Source organism: Pteropus medius, unplaced genomic scaffold (assembly GCF_902729225.1).
Source record: "Pteropus medius unplaced genomic scaffold, Ma_sr-lr_union100, whole genome shotgun sequence".
Taxonomy (NCBI): Eukaryota; Metazoa; Chordata; class Mammalia; order Chiroptera; family Pteropodidae; genus Pteropus; species Pteropus medius.
In genome coordinates, this window is record NW_024356248.1 from 779,326 (window position 1) to 804,903 (window position 25,578).

Sequence of the window (25,578 nt, forward strand, 5' to 3'; positions counted from 1 at the left end):
GAGAGAGCAGGACTGACAGTTGCGATTTTAAGTCACTGGGTTGCGGGAAGAAAGATGTCAGAGAGGATCCGAACCGGGCCCGGGCAGAGGCAGGACTGTACCGCTCTGGGGGCCAGCGTTCCCTATCAGCCCCCTTCCTTGGCCCTGGCAGGACGGAAGCTGCTGCCCAGGCTGGCCCCGATGGGCCTTCCCTCCCTTAGGAGCTTCTTTCCTCTTCTCCCCATAAATGACATCACCATCCCCCAACCCCCTATCTCTGCCAGACACTCAGGACTGTCTCACACTCCCTCCCTCCCTCACCCACTCACTCCTGGGCCATTATTCCCAGCAGAGGTAATGCTTTTTATGGTGATTTAAGCATTTCTTGACTCTGGCTAGCATTCACCTGTTACATACATCCCAAGTTCAGGAAGAGAGACTTGAATTGTGTCTTGAAGGACAGTCCAGGCGGAGGGACACAAATGTGCCGAGGCACGGAGGGGTGGACGGTGAGCAGCTCCTGGGCAGAGGGTCATAGAGAGGAGAAGCAGAGGGGAGGCCAGAAGTGCAGGACTGATCAGGAAGGAAGTTGTTGGGGGGGCGGGGCAAAGAAAGGGCACATGCTCAAGATATTGGGGAACCAGAGGGCAGGGTCCCTGTGCCTGTCAGAGAAGGGAGAAGGGGAGAGCAGGGCTAGGATGGGGTAGGGGTGGATGAGGCCAGGGTTTCGAGATTGGAGCCTTAGAGACGGACCCAGCCTCCACTGACACCCCTACCCCATCACTGTGCCTCTTCTGGCCCCCTGCAGACCTTCTTTTCAGGGACTCAGAACTCTATGCTTCCTCACCCCGTCCCTCTCCCATCCCGGCTCCAGTCTCAGTTTACCACCTGGTCTTTTCCACCACCCAGAGCCTCTTGAGGCCCTGAGCAGGCCATCTCCCTGGCGACTCAGCTCCTGGGCCCTTCTTCTTGGGTCTTCTCTGTCCCCCCAACAGGTTCCAACACCTCAGGGCAGCTGAAGCCACTGAAGATAGTGGGGGGCAGTGGGAGCCTACAGTTGGGGTTTCCTGCACCCAGGGCCCCCCCTCCCCAAGTCCTGGTGGCATGGAGCTGTGGTCCGGGGCTGGGGTTGGGTGGGGTCAGTCAAGGCCTCACCTGCTGGGCACAGGTGCTGCCAGGCCTGGCTGGTTCTGAGCTGGGCACACTGCCGAGACCGGCCTGGGAAGAGGCACAGAGGAGGGGAGGGATGAGGGGGAGGGCGCCAGGAATGGGGGGGGGTTGCCCAGCAACCACCACCACTGCCACCGAGGGAGGAGGGATTCTTAAAGAGCTGAGCAGAAAGGCTGGGCCTTGGAGGGGCTGAGGCACAACCTCGCATACCAATGGCTGCTACTGCCCGCCACCTCCTCCCTGCTCTGAGTGGAGCCCCAGCTGGGAGGTCAGGAAGGCAGCGAGGAGGGGCACCCAGCCCAGGGGGACCTGAGGCAGTCAAGGCAGGAACCCGGCTGGGATCCTATCTTGTCCGCCACAGGACACAGCCTGGGAGGGTGGACGCAACCTGGGAGCGGGTAAGATGGCCTCCCTGAGGCATACGGGGCAGGGGGGGCCCTGGACTCCCAGACCCCCAGGGACAGGAGGGAGCTGGGCCTCACCTACCCCACCTGGCCCTCCCAATGGGACCCCGGACCCCTCAGTGAAGGAGAACTAGTTTTAGAACCAGATGAAACTGCCCCTTCCTGGCTGAGTGACCTTGAAGGAACCCCCGCTCCCACCCCGCAGCCTGACGGGTCTGCCTGGTGGGCAGTTTCCCAGGAAGTCCTTCCTGGTGTCTCACTTAGATTCCCTCTCCAGCGAGTGGTTGCTGCTTTTCCTCTGTCCTCATTGAGAAGGCCGTGTCTGATCTCAGTTCGAGTCCTCATATTCCAAAAGCAACAGGATGAGGATTCAGCCGCGTGGTCTTCTTCCGGTTCCTTTCCCTGGGGCCTGTTTCCCATCTGTACGTGAAGGGCTGGACTAGGTCAAGGATGCCTCTCCAGGGTCCAGGGCGCAGCCTCAAGATCTCTGCCACCCTCTCTGAAATTGGGGAAGAGCCCTCCCAGCTCCCCGCAGTGGTAGGAGGTGGTAGAGGCAGCAGGGTTGGGGGGTGCACACACAAAATGCTTCTCCCATTGACCTGATTGAGCCCCCTTTGGAAGCTGACTCCAGTGATCCGATGGTGATCCGATCCTGTCGCCCATGGCCCTCTAATCGATCCCTGTAGGTTCAGCATGGCCTCTCTCCCTGGCCCTCTGTCTACCCACGTTTGGCCAGCGCCATCCTCCAGTGCCCACCCCCAGGCCTACCCTCTTCCACCTGCTCCCCTGTTCCAACACCTGCCATGGCTCCCCACGGCCGTGGGAGAAAGCTCAGGGCCCAGGGGCCCGGCTGCCCCTCTGCCTTCAACTAGACCACGCTCCCCTCTGCAGAGCCCCTCTCTGACAGCTCACCCTCCCGGACACACAGAGCCCATTCACCCCTCCGGACATTGTGACCAGACTGGCCGGAATGGACGTTTGTTGAATGAACGAATGACACCAAGAGCAGTTCTTCAGTGCCAAGCCTGTGCTGGCCTTCAGGTACAGGAATGACCAAAGCAGACTAGGTCTTCTCCCACAGGCTGCCATGCTGGTAATACATAAGCAAATGAATTTGAGGACAAGGCCATGACAGGACCATGGTCTGTGCTCCAAAGGAAGTAAACGGAGTGATAAGAGGAACAGGGTAAGAGGCGTTTTAGCTGGGTGGTCAGGGAAGGCCTCTCGGAGGAGGTGACGTTTTCATTGAGACCTGAAGGATGAGAAGGAGCCAGTTTGGAAAGAGCTAAAAGAATAGCGCGCCAGACAGAGGGAGCAGTATGTGCAAAGGCCCTGGGGCATGGACCAGACCTATTAGAAGAGAAAGGAGGCCAGGAAATTGGGGGGAGCAGAGTGTGGGATGCAGCCAGGCATTCGCAGAGGGGAATATGGATTTTATTCTAAGTGTAATCGGAAGTTATCTGAGAGTTATAAGCAGGGAAGTGACATGATTTAATTTATATTTTAAAACGATCATCTGAACAACCACTTTGGAGAGCAATTTGGCAATAACTGGTGAAGTTAAGGATGTGTGTGTACCACAGCCCAGCAGTCCCGCTCCCAGACGTGCACACGAGACTCTGGCATGTGCAAGGTGCTCCTGCAGCTGTGTTTGCAAGAGACAAAATTGGGGACCCTTGCCTGTTGGTCAGTAGGAGGACGGGTGGACGAGTGTGGGACAGTCCCCACCTGTGACGTTATAAAGCAGTGCAAACAGACCACCTAGGGCGGCACGGGCTGGCCCGGGTCAGTCTCCCAAGCATCGCCGTGAACAGCAGCAGCCAATGCCGGGAGCTCCGCTTCATATAAAACAAAGACATGCAGACCTAGGTAACATCCTGCTAAGGGGCGTCCGTGGCCCCAGAGGGAGGAGGCAGTGGCGGCCCCGTCGGGGAGTTAGAAGTAGAGGGCCAGCCTGCCTGGCTGTTCAGAGCCGGAACTCTTTCCTCTTCCAAACCCAGCATTTGCTTTTGCTCAAACAGCCCCTGGTTTTCTCCTTTCAAGAAAACCGAAGCTCAGAGAAGGCGAGGGGCTGCCCGTACTCACCCTAGGTGAGCTGGGGGCAGAAAAACCCGTGCCCTGTCCTTGGAGGTAGCTGAGCCTGGCTGGCTGGGGCTGTGCAGAGGGATAAAGGCTGCCTGCCTTCGGGACCCACCCACACCAACCCTGAGCAGTGGGCAGGGGGCCCCTCCCCCAGGACATTTCCCCCAGCCATCCACGCCTCCCCGCAGGGCTCCCTTGGGCCCCAGCCCCTCATTCCTGCAGAGATGGAGACAGCAACCCGCCTGGCTGGGGCCCAAGCCATCTCCTGGTAATTGGGTTTCAGGGATGCTCATGCTCATAGTTATGCTAATGGTGGGACACTGAGCATCTGCCCCCTGACTCCTGGGGGAGGGGAGGCCCAGGCAGCCAGGGTCCCACAGCACTGCAGCACTCAGTGGTCCCTTGGAAATCACGCTGCCTGCTTTAAACCCCGGCTCACCCACTTCCCAGCTCCGTGACCTAGGGCAAGTCACGTAACCTCTCTGAGCCTCTGTTTCCTCATCTGTAAAGTGGGAAAAATAATATCACCCTTTTACTAGGCTCTCAGGGGAGGGAAAGAGGAGATGAAAGAATCCACCTGCAAGACTTGGCCCAGTGCCGGGCACAGAGAATTTGCTCGATAAATGCGTTAGTGACTATTTTTTGTTCTTGTTTAACGTCTAAAAGGTCCTGTAGGGAAACGTGAATGGGGAGAGCCGAATCTGAGTGCCGAGCTAATGCGTGGCTCGCTTTCGCTTTCTGTTTATGTGTGTTATCCAGTTTGGAGCCATGCGCACGTGAATTTCTTGCAAAACAAAATACCAATAAGTGGAAGGCGCCTGGGACGGGCTCGGGGAGGCGCTAAGGGTTTGGGGGGGGCCGAGGATTTGGGGTCCAGCTTGGGGGTAGCTGGCTGGAAGATTGGGTCTCCAGGGGCAGAGCTCAAGGAACCCAGGCAGGAGGGGACAAAAGACAGGCAGGAACCACAGCCAAGTCATCGGCTTTCTGCTTAAATGGCTGACTGGGCAGCTTTTGTAGGGAGAGGCCTGGGGCTGAGATGGCCGGGGTAGACCGGGGCGGGGGCTACAGAGCCAGAATGGACACAGGTGAACGGGCAGTGGGGAGCTGGGAGGTGTGGGGCAGGATCGAAGAAGGCTGACCCAAGGTTTAGGGGAGGCGAAGGCCCAGGGCCAGTGGGAAATGGGAGTCCAACGTGGGAACCTAGCTGGGTACAGCACCAAACAGATCTGGGGAACTGCAGAGCTCCGCCTGGAGAAGAGAGAATGAGGGGCTCAGCCCTGGAGGCAAACAAGCCGAGCCTGGCTGAGCAGGATGCTTTGTGGTCCAAGCTTCAGAGTCAGAGCAGCAGGGTTCGAATCCCGTTTCCACCACACTAACCTGCGTGGTCTCGGGCCAGACGCTCGTCTGAGCCTGGGTTTCTCCATTCGTAGAATGGAGCAGCACATCCAGCAAGGCCCCCGCGGCTTTCCCTAGGAAGCTGGTGGTAAGAAGCTGCCGTCATTATTACTGTAACGATTAATCCAACCTATCGGCACGCTGAGCTCACCCTTCCTGGCTGACCAGGGACGGCTGAGGACCCTCTTCACCCAGAGACCCCGGCTTCCATGCCCATCGCCACCATGATACTCTATGAGGCCAGAACAATTTACAGGCATTTTAAATGTTATCATCTGTGCCCACCAGGGCCTCAGTTCACTGACCGCCCACCCTGCAGATGAGGAGACTGAGGCCCCAGGGGGTGGAGCAAATGGCTCAAGTTCACAGCTGGTGGTCTCAGGACCAAGGCTTTCAAAACACAGGACACTGGTTCCTCCCGCTAAGGGCTGTGGCCTTGGGCAAGTCACTTTGCCTCTCCGGGACTCAGTTTCCCCACCCATAAGTGACACACGTACATATGTGCTCAGATGACCAGCAGGGGTCCTGCGTGAAAAGCCTGCAGTTGGCGCCGCTACATGTGAGCCCCCAGCGCCCCCCCACCCCCGGCCACACCAAGCCTCGCACTTTCACGGGCACCTCAGAGGACAGTGACCTTGGCCTGAGGAGACAGAGCTTGTCAAGTACGGCAACTGCTCACAGCTTGAGATGCCTTTGAAGTCTCTTGTTTTATCTTTAAAAATTCAGCACGTTTTACATTTTATCCCATCAGTGGGGCGTTTCTCATCTAAAACACGTTTTAAATGACTCACCCTCAGTGACATGGACCCCCACCGCCAGCCCATGGGAAGTGGGGGAGACAAGAGCGCGGACATCCCAAAAACAAACCCAAACCTGCCGGTGGGGCCGGGGCCTCCAGTCGGTCAACCGTCACCTCACAGGTACCATACCAGGCTCTGTGCAGGGGAGCAACGGGGGGCCCGGCCAAGGGGAGGCAGGCCAGGGACCAGGCAGCTATAGCGGACCAATAGGGTCCGTGACGGGACGCAGGGGCATTGGGGGTGTGCTGAGGTGGCTCCCACTCCCTCGGGGAGGTCCGGAAGGGGACCATCTGGACGGAGCAGTAGCCAGCAGGTCACCCTCCTGTCCCCATTGCCCTTTGACCTTCTCTCCTCTTTTCTCCCCCACTCTCTGCTTCAGCCACAGCGGCATCCTCACCGTGCCTGAGACTCGCCAAGCTCACTCCTGCCTCAGGGGCTTTGCACAGGCTGCCCCCTGCCGGGGTGTGCCCCTCAAGGCTGACTTCCTCAGCTCAGCAGGTCTTGACCCCTTCTAGATCACCCCACACCCACCCGTCGGCCACTCTCTCGGTTTTATTCCCTTCATAATCTCTAGTGCCGATAGTAATCTTGTTCTCGTTTATTCTTATTCTATTGTTTCTTGACCCCTGCTAGATGATGAGCTCTTCTGTGCCTGCAGGGCCTTGCCGGGTAGTGTCCCAGAGCCTGGCACATAGTAGGGACTGGATGCTTTTTTGTCAAATGTCAAGAAAGCTGAGATCTGGCCTCTCAAGGGAGGGTGAAGAACAGAAGGGCCAAGCCCAAGAGCTGGGGGATGTGGGGGAGCATCCCCAAGCTCCCCAAGCTTGGCCGGTGGCTTCTCAGGCATCTGAGGCCAGGACGAGGTATTTGGAGCTACAGCCAGAGACACGATTCAGCAGCGGCCCCCAGAAGCACACAGAGGGGCCATGCCTGCTCAAAGTCACCGCTGTCACCGCTGTGCCCGAGAGCAGGCCTCTCCCTGGCCCAGTAACCTGCTCAGCGCTTTCCTCAGGTCACTGAGTGTCCTCTCTGGCAGCCCAGTCCCCGCACGGTGCCCCCTTGTCTCCCTCGGTGCTCCCCCACAGCAAGGGGGAGGGGCTGGAGGATTTATTTCCCATCAGGGAAAAGCCAAGGCAGCTCCTACACAGCCTCCTGCCACTGCCCTTGGACCAGCCCTGTCGCCTGCACACTCTCCAGCCCAGGTCCTGCCTCCCTAGGGCCCCAGCCCCAGCCCAAGGGGTGGGCTCTTCTGCAGGGCCCAGTGGATGAGACCCTGGCAGGCAGACCCCATGTGGCCTACCTAGCTAAGTGACTCCAGGCACAATCCATATGGAACCTGTTTGATTCATTCAGTAAACTGTTAGTGGTCATCTGCTGTGTGCCAGGCTCTGTACTGGGAGCTGGGGACACACTGTGGGTGACATACACAGGGCCGAGGGGCAGGGTAGCGGGGTAGGCACTTACCTGGAGGTGAAGATGCTGGAGGCAGTGATTCACAGCACATGGGAGGAGGGTAACCAGGAGCTAGCTCTAGAGCAGGGGAGCAGACGTGCTCCTCAGGGCTGACTCCCAGGATGGGGGATGGTGAGGGCATCTTCCAGGTGGAGGTGCCAGCCCATGCAAAGGCCCTGGGGCCAGAGGGAATGAGGCAAGTTTGAGGACCTGGAGTGAGGGTGAGGAGAGATGAAGGGGAGAGGGGAAGAAACGAGGCGATAAGCCAGCAGGGCCCGTAGGCCTGGGGTGTGCCAAGGACTGGTTTTGTGTCCTGAGAGCCAAGGGGACCTGAGGGAGGTTTGATCAGGGAGCCGGGGATAAAATAGGAGATGCTCAAGTCTGCACTGTGAGATTATCCTCCAAGGCTCAGCTCTCTCATTGGTAATGGTGTCTTCGCCACGGGGTGAGGATTAAATGAGCCCACGTGAGTCTGAGCTTACCCTCCAGCCCAGGTCCTGCCTCCCTAGGGCCCCGGCCCCAGCCCAAGGGGTGGGCTGCCCTCACCATCCCCCATCCTGGGAGTCAGCCCTGAGGAGCACGTCTGCTCCCCTGCTCTAGTGCTCTGCCCGGGCACTTCTACCATTCGGGCCCTTCCTCCATTAAAAAAAAAATATTCAAGTTAGAGTCTATTGTTGGCATAAAGACAAATATATTAACATATATTAAAACATTTTCTTCAACTTAAAATTTTTTTATGATTTTGAAAGAAATTACAACATTTTTGTGGGTTCCTAAAAGTATCGTGAGCCCAAAGACACACGCCTGGGTCCTCAGAGTGGGGGGTTCTTCTTCCGATGAGGCGATGCCGTCGGGGCCGGGGGTGGGGGGAGGGCAACCGGAAGATGAAGAGGTGCCTGTGTGCCCCAGAGCCTCCCTCTGCCCCTCTCAATTCTGTCTCCTCCCAGCCCAGTTCCTACAGCCCCTTTGGTCTTTGCTCCAGCCGACCTTGACCTTCCCCGGCCTAAACACACCCTGGCTCCTCATCCCTCCTGGGAAATGCTCCGACCTGCTAGACCCTTTCACGTCTTGCCCTTGGCCTTGCCCATGCCGTGCCCCTCCCCACACGCCTTTCCTTCTTTTCTTTGAGGGCATGCAGCCTCCCTCAAGCCCCAGCGTACGGGCCACCTCCTCCATGAAGCCTGCCAATCTCCAGGCTGTACCAGCTCGTGGACCTCCCTCCCCATGGCATTTTCTTCCTCCCTCCCTTCCCAGGACTCAGAGATCCCCTCCTCCCAAGGACTTCATCCGGTTCATCTTTGTATGTTTGGTGGCACCTGGTATATGGTTGGCACCCAATTAAAATGTTTGGGATAGAGAAAGAAGGCGTGGGCTGGGTTCGCCTTGGCCCTGGGGCCTCCTCCGACCTGGAGTGACAGTGGCCAAGCATTCTCTCATTCACTGGGTAGTGGCCGCATGCCAGCCCCTGAACCGAGTCGGGAGCTGAGGCCCAGACTGGGGAGCAACGCCACCCTGCCCACGGGGACAGCAAGTGCTAGGGGTGGCAGAAGGTCTGGGTCCCCCCCCCAGAGAAGGTGCACAGGACCTAAGAAGGTGTGGAGTGGGCAGAGCACAACATGGGGGGTCGGGGGAGTACACTGCATGAGCAGTAAGTGTGGGGGCAGGGAAGAAGGGGTGGCAGAATGTAGGGGAGCCTGGGAGTGAGTCCCCCAGGGCCTGTAGCCCCTGGCCTGGTGGGCCACCATCAGGGGACAGATAACTTGGCAGTGACTGGCAGAGAGGGGTGCGGACCTCATTTCCACCCCAAGGTCACAGGCCCGGCACTGAGGCTCGGAGCCAGTTAATCGAGTCTAGTAGAGCATGACACAGTCACGTCACAGGCAGGGACACAGCTGGGCTGGCCCGCCTCACACTGGGGGACAGACAGGCGTATTCAGATGGCAGTTTTCCGACCAGGCACCCCCAGCCCCCAAGGTGCACCCTCTGTCTCAGGAACCTACACCCTCCCAAAGTCTCATGCCCCTCCCCAGGCCCCCAAGGCGAGGCCTCTCCCCAGCTCACCCAGCCCCTTATGAGCTCAAAGACCCCTGCTTTGCTGGGGCAGGTTTGGGTCCCTTAGGTGGGGCGGGGTCAGGAGCCTCGGCTTGGGCCGGAATCCAGTGCTCGCCCCCATATCGTGCGGCTGCTCAGCCATCGCCATGTCTCAGGTGCCAGGACCCCTTTCAGACACAGGAGGGCGCAGAGGTGAAGATAATGGGTGTTGACCACCAGCCATTCCATTCAGGCCCCACTCCCCGGTCCGTCTGTGGGCCTCGGCCTCCTCGTCTGAGAAATGGGCTAATGACCAGTTGCAATTTAGAGCCTCAAACCAAACTGAAGGGAGCATGGGAGGGCAGACAGCTGAAGGGGCGGGAGCGAGAGACTCAAGGGCAGCATTAGGGGCCCGGGAAGAGCCAGCCCGGGCCTGGGAAGCAGGAAGGCCTGACACTACCTGGCTTCGGATGAGAGGCTGGGTGGCTCACCCGAGGGGTGGCCTGTTGGTGTCTTTAGCACGGCTCTCCTTTCTCGGTGTCCTCCCTAAGCCTCCAGGGCATTCACCCAGGCAGCCCGGCCCAGCCATGAGCGCCTTGGACAGCCTTATGGGGGTGCTATGTGGCCAGGCATCCAGGCCCCATGGGGAGAGGGCCAGACAGGGGCCCAAGGAAAAGAGCGTGGGAAGAACTGGGTCCAGGCCCCTGGATCGCTGCCCTTCCCCCGGAGCCCCTGCGCATGGGACTGCCGGGTGTCGTGTGGGCTGGGGGCAGGGGACACTGTAGACCCGCCTCCTAAGACACCCACTGAACTGCGAATAGGCCCATGACCAGGTCCTCTGTGCAGCCCAAGTCTGAGCCCCAGTGCCAGCCCCACCTGTGACAGGTAAAGCCACCACCTGGCCACCTGGCCGGCCCTTCCCCCAGCTCAGCCTGGTGAAATCCTTGCTCTGCCCTAGGCCCACCTCCTTGGCCTCTGGATATTCCTGGCCTGGTGGACGTCAGACAGTTCACCCTAGTCTCCTCACCTGGGCAGGGCCACACACGGTGGGGTTTAGGGGATGCCGATGCCAGACAGGTAGGGGCTTGGCATCTCCTTCCAACAGGGGCCTGCAGAGCAGCAGGTCACTGCCCCCTCCCCTCCCACCCCTTCGAGGCTAGCTGCCAACCCTTCTGGCTCTGAGCCCTCTGAGCGGGAGCCAGCTCGTTTGTGGCCAGTGTTAATTAAGAGAGAGAGGTGATGGGGGAGGCAGGGAAGGGCCATGGAGGGCAGCTCCCAACAGCCGCCAGGACCATCCTGAGCACTATAGGGGCCGGGAGCTGGACCCAGGCGACCTGAGATGCCCAGCCTCCCCTACTGGCCCCTGGGCAGGGTTGTCCAGATGTCCTGACCCTCAGCTCTGCAGCCTGACCTGCTGGGATGGAGGCAGGGCCTACTGTGCGCTCTGCTCTGCCCGTGTGTGGAGGGTCCCAGCCCCAGCCAGGGGGAAAGCCTCCCTGTGAGAGTCCCTTGGGCCGCCTGCCTTGAGGTCAGCCTACTTTTAGGCTGGGCTTCGAGTCGGACAGACCTAGTTCCAATCCTGCTGTTGCTACGTGCACCTCGACCTCTGAGCCTGGTTTCCTCACCTATAAAGTGGGAGCAATAGCTCTTCCTGTGTGGCTTAGATAGTGAACAGGATCATTTGTGTGAAGCACTCAGTCTCTGCCTGGCAAACGGCCCTCGCTCTGTCATTGAAATGTGCGTTCCTGAGGCAGAGGCCACAGCCAGGGCCTTTGCAGGCCCAGCCCCTCAGCAGCCTGAGCGTCTGCCTGGGTGTCCTGCTGTGATCTCTCTCCTGCTCTTGTTCAGATCTGGCTCCGGCTGCCTCGAGTTCCCTGCAGCCCCCCAACCCTGCTCTGGGAGAGCCCAGCCGCTCCTAGCCTCTCCATCTTAATTAGCTGCTTGTATTAATCTTGCAAGTAACGTGGCAACTTGCAGCCCTGGGTTTTCGGGCTGTGGAATTAATTATTCCCCAAGCGAAGAACTGTCAGCTCTGGGAGACCAGCCACTCGGAGCCGCCGACACCACTTAGCAGTGTCCGAAGCTTCCGCATGGCACCCGGGGCCTGCAGCTGGAAACGGCCCCCACCCCTGGCCCTGTGTGACCCCCTCATACAGAGGGGCTGCAACACGACTGGGGAGGGAGGGTGGGTACTGGAGCCGAAGGCCCTGCCTGGGCACAGCTGGTCTCCCCACCTGGGCGGCACCTGGGCCTGGGGATGACCTGTCCTGTCTCGCTGTCACCTGCCTGATTATCACCAGCGGTTAACACAGATGCAGCTGTGTGGCCAGAGCTGAGTCCCCAGCTGGGGAGGGGACGCTGACCTGCACAGCCCTGACATTTTGGCAGAGAGGCTGTCAGCTTTACTTTGCCCCCGCGTCAGCCCTGTGGAGAGGCAGGAAGGGACAGCCAGCCAAGCAGAGCAAGTTGGACAGGGCAGCCACAGCGGCTGGCCTGCTCTCATTGAGGGAGGGGGCAGGGGCCGGAGCTGAGGATCCTTCTTCCTTGACCCTCACGCCAGCCCTCTAAGGTGGCCTATCCTCCCCGGGGAGACTGAGGCACGGAGCAGTGTGGCTCAAGTCACCCATCCGTTGAAGCCGGCTTAGGGTCCAGGCCCAGTGCTCCGGGCCCTCCCACAGCACGTGGTCAGGCGCCCAGCCCTGGGTCACGGTCCCATGCCCTCATCCCGCTCACACTCCTTCCCCAGGCAGCACTTACCGCGGCCCTCTGTTTCCAAGCGGCTTCGAGTCTGGGTCCCTCTGCAGCCTGTGAGTCCCGAGGGCAGGAACCAGGGCTGCTCTGTTCACCCCACATCTCTGCACCAGGCCCGGCGCAGATGGGCCTCAGGTGACACTGCGGGGTGAGAGGGTGACTGCATGAAAAGACGGGTGTGGCTGCGGCCACCTGCCACCCTAGACCCCAGACGCAGCTGCTTCGGGATGAGCCGGCAGGACCCTGGTGGCTCCCCGGCCCGCCCTCATCACCACACAAACCGCAGTCCCGTCGGCCTCGGTGGGAGGGGAAATCCCAGCCGTGCTCCACCACCCCCTTATCCGCCCCGTGCCCAGAGTCTGAAGGCCCAGCTGCCAGCCCCCCACCTCCCCTCCACACAACCCCTGCCTGACCAGCCTTTTCTCTCTCTTGCAGCCAACAGCTCCCTGCTCGGAGGCGGAGGCGGTGAGTGGACCCTTCCCGCGGTCAGGGGTGTGGGCGCGGGGTGAGGTGGGGGCATTGCTTCTCCTTCCGCGGCTGCTTCTCTCCCCCTGGTCTGTGCCCAGCTCGCTGCCGCCCCTCACTGCCACAGCCCTTCTCGTCCCCCCGACAGTGCCCCCCATTTTCTCCATCTCTGCCCTTCATTTCTGCCCCCCGACCCTCTCGGCCTGGCCTGGGCTGCCATCACTGTAGACAAAGCGGGGCGTCTGGGTGGCAGGCCCGGCTTTCTCACCACTGGGTGACCCGGGCAGGTACCTGTCCTCTGAGCAGAAGCCTCCTGGTCTGTAACTGGGGGGCGGGGGACATGTGAAGCTTAAAAGGGCCCCAGCCAGAGACTGGATAGGCCATGGGTCTGGCGAGAACAGCCCGGCCCTGCCCTTGACTTTCACGTGCACTTGGCATGTCCTGTGCCCCTTTGGCTTAGTTTCCCCACCTATGAGGGCAAAATCATTGTCTCTGCCCCGGAACCTCGCAGGGCGGGCCAGGCCCAGGCCTCGGAAAGTGGGGGAGAGCTTTGTCCACTGCAGGGCCCTCGGCAATGTTCACGTTCACACCGTTAACGACCACCGCAAGGCAGAGGGGTTCCAGCAGGGCCGGGCGGGCAGGAGGTCAGAGGTCGGGGGGCGGCTTCGCAGCAGGCCAGAGCCAGCCAGAACGTGGTACGCAGTCCCTATGCCCCAAGGCCACCTCCCCTAGCTGGCCCTGCTCGGGCCCCATGGACCCCTTGCCCCCGGCCCCTGGGCCTGTCGCTGGCTGGGCTGCCCGCTGTCTGCCTGAGCAGCAGGATGATTGGTGAGACAGGGGGCAGGGGTTAATGCGCCATAGGATAAATCCCGGGGGCCGTGTTTACGGTGGCGGTGGCGGGGCCCAGGCCAGGTTTTAAAAGGGGGAAAAATAAAAGGGGCCGCGAAGGTCAGGAATAAATAAGAACAGCACTAAGAGCCGTCTGTGACCTGCCGGGATGCGGCGGGAGGGGCACGTTTGGGGCTGGGGATGTTTTCCCTCCCGCCCTCCCTGCCCGCTTCTCAGCTTCTCCTCCAGCTGTCCCTGTGGGGGTCACAGCTGCCCTGGAGGCCTCACAGAACGCGGGGGGCTTTGCCGGAGGCCAGGGGCCACAGGTAGGGCATCGAGGACCCTCTTCCAAAGCCTGTTTATTTGGAGGACTCGGGGGCCCTACTGATGCGACACCTGCCGTGGCCTGCCCACAGCCACCCCCCTCCTTCACCGGCTCATTCAGCACCCAGTGATGGAGGACCTACTGCGTGCCAGGCCCTGAGCTGGGTGTGGGGACAGATCCGCCAGGCATCAGGGCAGCCTGGTCCCTGCCCGTCTGGATGAGAGCGCCCACCATTACACAGGGTGGTCTGGGGGGTACCCGTAGGCATGGTGGGGGCTCAGCAAGGAGCGCTTGTTCATGCTTGGGCGCCGAGAAGGCTTTGGAAGGAGGTGGTGCCTCCGCCGGGAACTGAGGATGGGGAGGAGAGAGCCGTTAAGGAGCAGCGAGAAGGATGTCTTGGGCAGAGGGAACAGCGCAGGCAAGGCCCGGAGTGAGGGAGAGCAGGGGGCACTCGGGGGGACTCAGAGGATGGAGGAGCCAGAGCCCAGCCAGGAGGAGGGGAGGCGGGAGATCATGCAGAAGCCTGAGACCGTGCGAGGGGCTGGATTCAGTCCCCGAAGACAAAGGATCGCAAAAAGCTGTGGGCCTTCTAAATCCTAAGTCAGGTCACACGCCTCTTCTGCTCAGAGCTCTGCCGGGGCTCTCACCTCACTCAGGGCCGAGGCCAAGGTCCACAAGGTCCCCGGCCACCTCTCAGACTCCCCGCCACGCTGCCTGCCCCTTCCCCTCTCTGCGCCAGCCACACGGGCCTTCCTTCCTGGAACAGGCCCGGCCCACTCCTGCCTCGGGGCCTTTGCACCGGCTGTTCCTGCTGCCCAAAATGGTCTTCCTCAAATAGCCACGTGGCCGCTCCCTTCACCTCTTACAAGTCTTTACCTGCATGCCACCTTCTCCCGAGGCCCACCCTGACACCTAACTGAATTCACAGGTCCCCACCCTGCCTCCCTGGGCCCCTCACGTTGCTAGTTTTCATTTTTGTTAGAACACCCCTCTCCTGACCTGCCATGTAATTTACTTCTTTTCTGTGTTCGTGGTTTATTGCCTGTCTCCCCGCTGAGAACAAAAGCTCCAAGGGCCCCTGGAACTGGGTCCGGCCCGCAGAGCAGGTGCTCAATAAGTGGTTGTTGAATGAATGAATGAACTATAGGTAAAGCTAAGAAAAGACTTGCTGACGAGGGCAGTAGGAGCCACTGAGGTTTTAGGCAGGGCAGGGAATAGCTCGGGGATGGCCTGGTGACCTCACTCTGGGAGGTCTAAGGGCACTGCTCTGGCCAGACTGAGGGGGGCGGCACCGTGGGGGTCTCTCTAGCTCCTGCTCCTTCGTCACTGAGGGTGAGAGGGGGCTAGAGCAGGCCCTGGGAGTGGCCTGCCTGACGCAGAGATGGATGGGGTGAGCCGGGACCTGGGAGGAAGTGGGCCTGGAGTCCAGCCTTTTCACGCCGGCTGAGATTTATGGAGCTGCCGCAAGTGCTCGCTGGGGCTGTCACTCCGCTAATGTGATTGGAACAAGGCGGAGGTGGTAGGGAGGGGACTGGGATAGGGGCCAGGCTGGGGCCGGAAGGGAGCAGGCCCCAGATCCCCAGGCCATCTCTGCCCTCCTGTCGGCCACCTGTGCCCTGCACCGGCCCCCAGTCCGATCTGCCTGCCAGGGTGGGGGGCACAGGCAGGAGTAGCCTGGGACTGGGGGACCCTGGCCCACACTTGACTCTGCCCAGACGGAGCCCGGCCTTCCCACAAGGGGCCCTGAGTTTCCGCCCAGTGCTTTAAATTGCCAGCCATTCCGCCCCTCACCTGCTCTGTGCGCTTTCCACGGCAGCGACCCCCTTTCACAGAGGCGCGTCTCGTGCTCGTTCTCACTGCCTGTCTCCCGAGCAGCAAGGTTCTGGGAAATTTTGTGGAGCAGTTAGTAGCCTCTCTGTGTGCTGGGCCCAGCCGTGGAAGCTGGGACACAGACCTAACTGCCACCCCCCACCCTGCCCTTCCAGGCCTGCAGGCTGTCTTCCAGCCCGGGGCAGCTATCAGCTCAGAAAGGGGGCCCTCAGAAGCAGGGTGGGACCTGGCCTGCAGGGTTTTGGCGCAGCAAGCCCACCGTTTTTACTGCAAATATGCGGTGGTTGGGGTGGGGGAGGACCGCGGCCTCTGGGGAGCAGAGAAGGGAGTCTGCTGGACACCCTCAACCTCAGCAGAAGCCCCCAGGGGCTGCTGGGGCCAAAAGGACTTAATCCACAGGGCCCGGGACTCCTGGGCTTGCCTCGCACCGGGGCTGGGCCCCCACCAGGTCCTGGAGCCAAGCTAGGTGATTCTAACAACGGTGAGTCTAGGGGAAGAAGCCCCCTTCGCCCCGTCCCTTCCCAGGGCTCCCTCTGAGTGTGTGCCAGTGGTGGAGGGACACCTGTGTCCCACACGGGGACTCTGGACTTGGCTCTGCTTCCAAAGAGACCCGTTTCGGTAGGCTTCCCAGCAGAGGGGGCATTGGACTTGGGCCCTGAAGGATGAATAGGAGCTTGACAGGTGCAGTGGGATGGAGAGGCCCATCACGCAGAGGGCCCAGTGTCTGCCATAGTGGGGACATACGGGGCTGGGGCAGCCACTCAGCCTCCACCAAACCCTGAGGTCTGCAGACTGCTAAGGCCACTCCTGCTCCCCCGCCCTCCTGGAGAATCTTTGACTGACTCCATAAAAAAATTTTTTAAAGGCTCTCCTATTGTATGGTGAGAAGGGGGGCGGGCCCTAAATCAGGATGGGAATCGACAGGGCCCTGACGAGTGTCTCTCCTGTTTATTAGGACTGAAATGTTTACTCGGCGATAAGGCGCCGGCTTTCTCGCGAAGATTTGTGCGCTCTTTTTCAATTACCCCTCGTCTTTCTCTGCCACTTTTGCACTAAAGGGATAATAAATGTATCGGAGCGTTTCAATTATTCATCTAAATCATGACTGCGCCTGCCATGGCCAAGCTTTAGTGACAGATTAATTCAGGGCCGTCTTTCTCTGCTCGCGTGGCCACCATCTCCGCTTCCACCTGGCCAGTGCCCCAAAGGGCCGGCCCGAGGAGTGGCAGGGCTGGGGTCAGGCAGGTCCCCGGCAGGCACAGGTGGGCAGGGCAGAATGCAGCCCCGACCCATCCCCCACACACGCGCTGCCAACGACACTGCCCCCCTTCCAGAGGTCAGCGGCCCCACCCAAACCTACAGGGGCCAGCGCCTGCCTGTGAGGGCACAACCCCCTGCCCGCCAGCCCACTGGCCCTGCATAGCCCCCGCTTCCCATGCTGTCATGGCGGTCTCTGTGTGTATCCCATGCACCCCAGCGTCTCAGGCTTCTCGTGGCCCAGGGCCTTTGCACGTGCCGCTGCTGTGCCTGAGGCTCCTCTGCCTTCCTACCTGGTTCTCTCAAAGTCAGTGCGGCCTCTCAGACCACCCCTCAGCCCTGCTCTATTTACTGAGGACCAGCCACATTCCTGGCACTGTCCTGGGCACCGGGACACAGAAAAATCTGCCCTTCTCCGGCCGGCTTTCTGCCGCCCTTGGCAGTCAGACTCCCGTCTACGTAGTTGTTTCAGTGCCACTGTCCCCCAGCAGGCCACCCCCCACCCGAGGGGCACGCACAGGCGCCTGTCTGTCCACCTCCTGGCAAAGAGTCCATGCTCCGTGCAGACCGGTGTGTGAACCGGCTCTGCCCAGCCCCACCTGCCACCCCCAGCCCGGTACCTGCGTGCGTGTGCGCGCACAAACCCCCTGCCCCCCACAGCGGTCCCTCGCCACAGGCGGAAACTGCCACCCTGAGCCACCCTCTCCCTTCCTCACTCAGGCACCCATGACCCTGGGGGGCAGGCAGCACCCTCTTTCTCTCTCCTTCTTCGTGCCTCTCACTTTCTGTCTCTGACTCTGTCTCCGCGCGCCTCGCTCTGCGTGCCCCCCGGCTCACTGCCCGGGTTCTGTCTCTTGCTGTCCCTGTCTCTCGCTTGCTTCCTCTCCATTGCTCTCTCGTGCTGTCTCTCTGGCATGCACGCTCTCCGTGCTCATTTTCTCTCGCTCTCTCTTCTTTCTCTCTCTCCCCTCTCGCTCTTGCTCTCTTTCCTCTGTTCATAGACAGGCCGGCCCAGGAGAGTTAGCGAGGCCTCTAAGTACTTGGCTCAGTGCACTTGCCATCCTGGGGCCCCTGCCCAGCACTGTGTCCCGTCGGCCCTCACCGCTAAGCCGTGATTGCTTCCCGGCCTGCTCCGACTGCTCCGATTAGTTGGGCCTGGCACAGCGAGTCCCCTTGAGGCCAGGCTATGTGCAGCCGGACCCTCCCAGGGTCAGGTTGGGCTCAGAGGGAGCAGGTGGCCCCAAGGGCCAACCAGCCAGTCCACAAACCCCACTGAGCACCGAGCACCGCTGTGTGTCAGGCTGGACATGTGAGCATGGAGTTGTCTAGGGCCAGGCTTGCTTTGGAGAAGGGCATCTGGGATGAGGGAACAGCAAAGGGACCCAGAGGCCTAGAGGATGTCTCAGACCACTCCCCTCCCCTGCTCAGAACTTACCGCTGAGATGGAATCAATTCCAGGTTCTCGTCACTGCCCACCAGGTCCCACTGCCCACCAGGTCCCACTGCCCACCAGGTCCCACTGCCCTGCTGAGCCCTTTGCCGGGACTCTTCCTCCCCTTATCTTCCAGAAGCCGGTTCTTTCTTGCCGTCTTTCTCCTCTCTAATCAGATGCCTCGTCCTCAGAAGGGCCGTCTGAACCACAGAGCAGCACCTACCCTCTCCCACCTCCCTCGGCCGTTTTCACAGATGACTTTAAAGCCTGGCTCCCTCCTTCCCTCTAACAGGGCCTGGCTCCTGCTGGCCCCTCCCCACGGTCCTGTGCTGGTGGGGGGTGCACAGTCATGTAAGGTAGAGGCGGGAGGGAGCCCCAGCCTTGCTCAGAGTTGAAGATTTTACTTCATGGACTCTTGGGAGCCCGGGCGGGGTGGGTATAAGCAGGGGAGTGACAACGTCCTACCCAAGTGGAGCCTCAAGGCCTCCCTGCCAGCCCTGCGCGGATGCCAGAGCCCTGCCCAGCCTCTCCCTGCAGAACCTCACGTACTTGCCCCGCTAGAATCCCCATTTTGAGGATGAGGAAATCGAGGCACCAAGTCCCTTGAGCCGGATCATGCTCTCCACTGTCCCCCCTCAGCTGGCCCTCCCTGGGTCGGAGGCTAACCGGACGGGCTAGCATAGGCCTGTGGGGCCCTGCCCTGCCCCCAGCGGGCGAGACGCCGCCAAGCCCCTGCGTGCAGCTGCCACGGGGATTTTTAATAACGGGAGTGATTTTTGCATGATGAATGAGGCGCTGCCGTTGTGTACATAATGAAGCCCTAATGTTTTCAAATCCCCATTTAAGGAGCTGATCTCACCCCGTAATGAATTTCAGATCACATCACGGCGCTGTCGTCCATCCATCTTCTCCCTAGGGCGCCCACCCGCCTTGGCGCCGAGTGGGTGGGGCCTGGCGACGGTGGGCTCTGCATCCCCCCATGGGCTGAGCCCAAGCCTAGCACAGAGCGAGGGGGGCTGGGCTGACGTGGGTTTGTTGATTGAATGAGTGACCAGGAGGGTGTGGTACTGAGGCATCATGCGAGGCCGTGGCCCCCGAGGCTCAGCCAGCGTCTGGGAAGAGAGCAGAGGAAGACTGCAGACAGGGCGGCTGGGAGAGAAGGGGCCCTGGGGTGGGTCATTTACCCAGGCTTTATGGCTGGGCCCTTCTGCAGGATTAGGGGCCTCAGGGTGCAGCAGCTCAGGCCTCTGTCCTTGTACCCTCTCAGGGACTCAGTTTCCCCATATGCCCAGTGGGGCCTGGCCCTTTCAGCCCTGGCCCATTCAGCCTTGGCATTTGGTATTTGTGCAGGTGGCTGGGGCCTGGGCAGCAACCAGGTGGCCGTAGTGGGCTCACCTCAGGCTGGGTGCACAGATGTCTGGGCAGGCAGTGGTCCCTAGGGCCCAGACCAGGCGCCTTCCTGCACTCGAGAGGCACAGCCCTCCCCTAGGCCCCTGAGGCCTCGAGCTTGCACCCAGGGCTTTCTCGGGGACATCCCTGGCGAAGAAGGCCCCAGAGTGAGGGGTGCAGCAGTCTTCTGCCCACTGAGCCTGTGGCTGGGCCTCGGTGTCCCCATCTGTAAAACTGGGTAATGGTGTGATAAAGCACAGGGCACTTCGGTGCAGTGTCTTCGCTGAACACCTAGGCCAGCCCTGGAGGGAGGTGCTGTCACCAGCCTTGTGCAGATGAGGAAACAGGTGCAGAACGGTGAAGTGGTGTCTGTGGCCATGCCACCCTGAACACGCCCGGTCTCACCGACCTCAGAAGCTAAGCAGGGTCGGGCCTGGTTAGTACTTGGACGGGAGACCACCTAGGAAGACCGGGTGCTGTAGGCATGGAAAAAAAAAAGTGAAGCCCTGCGATGAGTGGAGGAGCTGGGGGAGGGGACTCGGGTCTCACGAGGCGGAGTCCGCTCTGTCACCAGAAGCTATACCCTCACAACCCCAGCGAGCTCAGTTCAGGGGCTCTGATTCTCAGCAACCCCTCCAACCCGATGGCCGGCAGGGTGCTGCCCAGGCCCATCCCCTCCCTCCCTCCCCTCTTCTGGGGCTGATAGCAGCCTGGGAAGAGCAGGGCAAGGCTGAGGGCGGCTCCTGCAAAGCCTCAGCCCCCACCTGGCTGAGGGAGTGGCTTTGCCTCCAGGAGCTTTCATCCCTAGTTCTGCAAGAAGGGGCTGGTGAAGCTGCTCTTAAGCGTCTGCTCTCCGCTAACCGGGAGATCTTGAATAAGTTGCTAAATCACTCTGGGCTTCCCTTCCCCGCCTTCAGGCCAACTCTCAGCATATTTTAGCCCTCCCCACAACTCTCTGAAGCCAGTTCTGAGGCTCAGAGAGGTGAAGTGACTTACCCAAAGCCACCAGCAAGCTTGTGGGCAGGATTTCTGGGAATAGGAATCCCAGAAGAGGCGAGCAGGGGCCAGACCCACCAGACAGTGGAGGCGGCAGGGGAGAAGTTGGGAAGATGGATGGGCAGGCCCAGGGCCGGTCAGGCGGGTCTCCTGCCCTCTGGTGGGACACAGCTGCCCCCTTTCCCCCAGGCCACAGGCCTCCTCCCATTCCTGTAAATAATTAATTAGCCCTGCTTGCTTGTTTGTTTAGCATGAGGAATGCTCCCCCACTGAGCTGCATTTATTGCTGAATAAATTTAAATATCTAATCTTCCCTTCATGAATATTACAGCACTTGAAATAGCAGCCAGCATATCCTAAGTGCCTGGGCAAATGGCCCCCATAGGAACTGGCCTGCCTTCCCCTCCGCTAGCTCCGACGAGGGCCTGGCTGCGGCCCCTGCCCTCTCCCCGTGCCCTTCCCAACTGAACTTTCAAGGAAGGGGCTGGATGTGAGCTGAAGTCCTGGAGGCTGACTGTGGGGTGTGGCGGCTGCGCCGTTGGCGGGTGGGCTGGTGGGCTCCCAAGCCAGGGTGGCTGCGCTTATTTGCGGGAAGTGCCTGGGACCAGGAAGAGCAGACCGGACCCCCAGACAGCAGCAGCATCCGAGGAGCTCAGGAAGCAGGTAGAAGAGACAGGGAGGCAGGAGGTCCTGGGCAGGGGGTCTCTAAGGCAGCCTTGCTGGGTGGAGGCAGCCAGTGGTCAGCGTGTGGACACAGCTGGACACTCAAGCAAGATGAGTGGGCCCAGACCGCTTAGCAAGGAGAGGTCCGCGAAGCAGCCCCTCTCTCGGGAGGGAGAAGTGTTGAGGTGGAGAGAGGGACATGAGCCAGGCTACAGGGCTGGCAGTGAGAAGAAGGGGACGCTGACATAGCGGGTACAGACAGCGTCTTCCCGGAGTGCGTGAGGAGGGCGAGCAGGAGCCAGATGGCCAGGGCAGGAGGGAGGGTGGGGTGCGAAGGGAGAGACAGGCCCTTTCGATGTCCTAGAGGAAGCAGAGTGGTCCAGGTGTGTGACCTTGGGCAAGTCTCTCACCTTCTGTGTACCTCAGTTCCTTCTCTAAAGCAGGAATAATAATAGCACCTGCTAGGGTGGCTGTGAGGACAGGAATATAAACCGCTTGGCACCTGGCAGGGGCTCAATAAGAGGCTAAAATGAAGGAGGCAGATCCAGGAGCTCTGCACGGGAGGACCTGGGAGGGGGCTGAGGAGGAGGCAGGGTGGTCCCAAGGCAGTCTCCTGGAGGAGGGAGGATCCAGCCTTGACCTGCTAGAGAGACTCTGAGGTCAGCCCCACTGCCCTCGTGCCTCAATCTCCCCAAGAGAGACCCCAGGTTTTCTGCTGATCGGGGTGGGTTGGGGCTTAAGTGGGAGCTTGGAGGTTTGTTTGGATGTGGTTGAGGGGCCCAGGGAGGGGACCAAGGGTCAACTGGTATGAACTGAGGACAGCTCCCTCCCACCAGGCAGCCCCAGGGGCCAGGGCCATATGCTTTCTCCAGCTTCCCCAGGTCAGGTGAGAAGGGGAGATGTCTTTCTTAGCTGGAGCCCCAGGAAGCCTCCTCCTTACAGTCTCCAGGGCTTAGCTTAGATTAACATAAACCCAGGACAGGGCCTGGGGTCAGAGCCAGGAGTACTGAGGGTCATGTGGGGAAAGGGGTAGGACAGGCTGGGGAGGGTCCTGTCTGGAACTCTGAGGTGTGTGGACAGGGAGGGGGCAGGCAGGAGGGGCCAGGCTGCTGAGACCCTGAATGCCCGGCCAATCTGTGCTCCGGCCCAGGGGTGGTGCCCTAGGCCTGTCCCTTATCTCTGAGCTGGGGAGACTGCTCCCCTTGGCACCTGCACAGAAGTCACTGGGCCTGGTCCTGTTCTGGTTGCTGCTGGGGGGCTCCCGCCCCATTCTCTGATAGCTCTAATTCCTCCTTCCTTTTCCCACCTCATCCTCTAGGTCAGCCCCAAAGGCCTGGCCGCAGGCCTGTCCACTTCCGCAGGAAACATTAAATCCTTGAAACACAGATCTCAGTGAGATCCACTTCTACACAGTTCCCTGAATGGGCCAAGGTCACCTGCAGTGCGGATAGCTTTGGGAGATGGCAGGCAGCTGGGTGCCAAGTGGCTGACACCGTTGGGGCAGGGCCAGGAGACCCCAGGAGTGCTGGCTCAGACACATCCCCTGCTCATCTCCACACACCCCGAGCACACCTTGCCTGGACACCGCCTGCCATCATACTCACATGCCCAGACTGTCACATTATCCTAATAAAATAACCACCAACATTCACATCACCTTAACTCATTCCAGGCACTAGCTTAAGCACCTTACAGAATAAACTCCCTCAGTCCTTCCAATAGCCCTGTGAGGTGACCGTCTGCTATTATCCCATTTTATGGATGGGGCAATTGAGGTCCAGAGAGATAAGCGATGTGCCTAGGTCACACATCTGTGACTGGCGGGACTGGGATTTGAACTCAGGCAGCCTAGCTCCACAGCCCCTGCTGCTGCTCGCTATGCTGGGTGGTCACCCGACACCCCCACCCAGAGCAGACACACTGCACACACCAGGCTGTGCACCCCGTGTGTGGCGCCTGGACACCCCACACCCCAGGGCTGCAGCTGCCCTTATCTCTGCACAGGAGAGGAGGGGGTGGGGACCCAGTCCCAGAGCCCGTCCCAGGATTCTCCCAACTCCTGTACCCCGCCACCCCCACCCATGGGACACTCTGAGAAATCACCTGGTGCCAGCTCTGAGTGAAGCCACAAAATTAAGTTTAATTGGGCCCCACAGGGCACAAAAGAAAACAAGAGAAAGAGAGGGTCCAGCTGGTGTCCCTGGGTGTGTGCCAAGAGGTTAGGGATGGGGCTGTGATGGAGGAGGAAGGGCCTCAGTTTGCACATCTGTAAGACGGGGACAGGGCGGTCCTTTCCCGCTGCCCAGCGGTGTGAACACTCAGCCGCTGGTGCCCAAGGAGCTCCCCACACAGGCCTAGGTTGTGGGGGAGCTGGGAGCTGCCAGAGGTGGGTCGCGTTCTCCTGGCCAGGATACCAGCCCCGCCCCTGAGCAGGGGTCACTGTCCCTATCTTCCAGATGAGGCAGTGGACACTCAGAGAGGGGAAAGGACCTGCCAGTGTGTCCCATTCGCACAGGCGATGAGAAGGTTTGGGAGACTTGACCCGTGCCAGCTGAGGCTGAGCCCCGCCCCTTCCGCAGGGGCCCCCCTAGGCCCTGGCCACCCAGTGAGGTGGAGCTGAAGGAGCATCTCCTCCCTGCCTCCCGCAGCACCCGAGTTGTTTACCTGTGCCAGGATCCCCAGGGTCACTGCCAAGGCCCTCGCATCAACAAGCCCAGGCCCGCCCCAATTAAGTCAGATGCACTAACCAGGCGGTTCGTTAACAAGCAGGGCGTGCGCCGGGAGACTCTTGCGTGGCGGGAGCCACGGACTGCCCACCTCTATGCCCGGTGCAGGGAAGGGACTGGAAGACCAGGCTCAAGGCCCAACCCAATCTGCCACTTGTAACTAGGTGGCCTTAGTTTCCTCGTCTGTAACGTGGATCCTAGAGCTGGGGCGTCCCCGAGGGGCCTCGCCTGGGGAAGTCGGCCATGGGATCGGGTGCGCGGTGCTGGCTGGCCTACCCGGACCGAGCCAGGAGTACGAATTTCCACCTGGCCGCCTGCGGATGGCGGTTCCGGCCGCCCAGACCCCGCCTCCCAGAGCCGCCCCCGGCGGGGAGGCCTTTGCCGGCCAGCGCCCCAGCAGCGAAGCCGGTAAAGAGCAGGGCGGGCCGGGCGCGCCCCCTGCTGGCCTCCCCGCGTCGCTTCCCGTAGGGGTCCAGCGCTCTGCGCCTGGAGGGGACAGGTTTCCCCAGATGCAAAACAATGGGGAGTCGGGGGTGACGGGAGCGGCTGAAGGCTGCGGGGGAAAAGCCGCGGTGCTGGGTAAGTCCCAGCACAGCCGAGGGGTCTGGGACCATTCACTCGTGGGCATCAGCCTTCTCTGTAAAACGAGCTCGGGTGGGACGCGAGGAGCCCACTGCTCACTGTCCCTCCTCTGCAGTGGACGGCTGCATTCACCGGGCCGCCGGGCCCCTGCTCACCGACGAGTGCCGGACCTTGCAGAGCTGCGAGACTGGCAAGGCCAAGATTACTGGGGGCTATCGGCTGCCGGCTAAGTGTGAGTCTCGACACCCCTAGACCTGTGGGGTGCAGAAAGGGCGCTTGGTGTTATTGGGGGCTAATGGTGCGCTCCTCAGAATTTCTGGAGTCCTTCTCAGGGGGCACTTCTTAGCCGTAAGTGCCAGGACCTAGCCGCTTCCCGCACACCCCAGGAAGCAGGTGGAAGGGGAATGTGTGGAGGCTGGGGAGGCTCAAGGACCTGAAAGGGGGAGGGGAGCTAAGGCGACTGGGCCTTCGCATACCCAGTCGCGCCCCACCTCTCAGCCGGGTGCCTACAGATGTGGGGATTGGTCCGGGGTCTGTCGGGGTGTGGGTTTAGGCTCAGGGGCATATCCGTATGCCCACAAGGGTGAGGTCCTCCCCTGGAGAGCCTCGTAACTTGCGAAGGGTAGAGGGCCCGTTTCCTGTTTCCTCCAGGGCCCAGGCCGGCAAGGGGAGAGCCGAGGACCGCAGGGAGACCCCGCCCGGCCTGACCCTGTCGCCTCCTGCAGATGTCATCCATACGGTGGGGCCCATCGCCCACGGAGAGCCCAGCGCCAGCCAGGCCGCCGAGCTCCGCAGCTGCTACCTGTGCAGCCTCGACCTGCTGCTGGAACACCAGCTCCGCTCGGCGGTGAGGGAGCCGGGGGAGACCACCTCGTGGGAGAAGAAGGCCAGCGGGGGGGGGGGGGAGGGGGCAGGTGGTGAGGTGGGGTGGGGTAGAAAGTGATGCTGTACCCGTCCCCTCCCTTCCACCCCCGCCCAGGCGTTCCCTTGCATCTCCACCGGCGTGTTTGGTGAGCGGGGT

General features: G+C 60.8%; 1 protein-coding gene and 1 pseudogene across 3 annotated transcripts in view; both read left to right on the forward strand.

Annotated features, from left to right (window-relative positions):
• The window catches only part of MACROD1 (mono-ADP ribosylhydrolase 1), a 139,636-nt gene that overhangs the window by 112,988 nt on the left and 1,070 nt on the right, over window positions 1-25,578 (forward strand). For 2 of the 3 annotated variants that reach the window (XM_039860013.1, XM_039860015.1), the window contains exons 4-7: window positions 12,500-12,529; window positions 24,673-24,789; window positions 25,283-25,404; window positions 25,537-25,567. In XM_039860013.1, the coding sequence (XP_039715947.1) occupies window positions 12,500-12,529; window positions 24,673-24,789; window positions 25,283-25,404; window positions 25,537-25,567 (300 nt within the window). The remainder of the gene's footprint in view (window positions 1-12,499; window positions 12,530-24,672; window positions 24,790-25,282; window positions 25,405-25,536; window positions 25,568-25,578) is intronic. The other variant, XM_039860014.1, reaches the window with a different exon arrangement.
• LOC120600920 (uncharacterized) lies at window positions 19,958-20,075 on the forward strand (annotated as a pseudogene).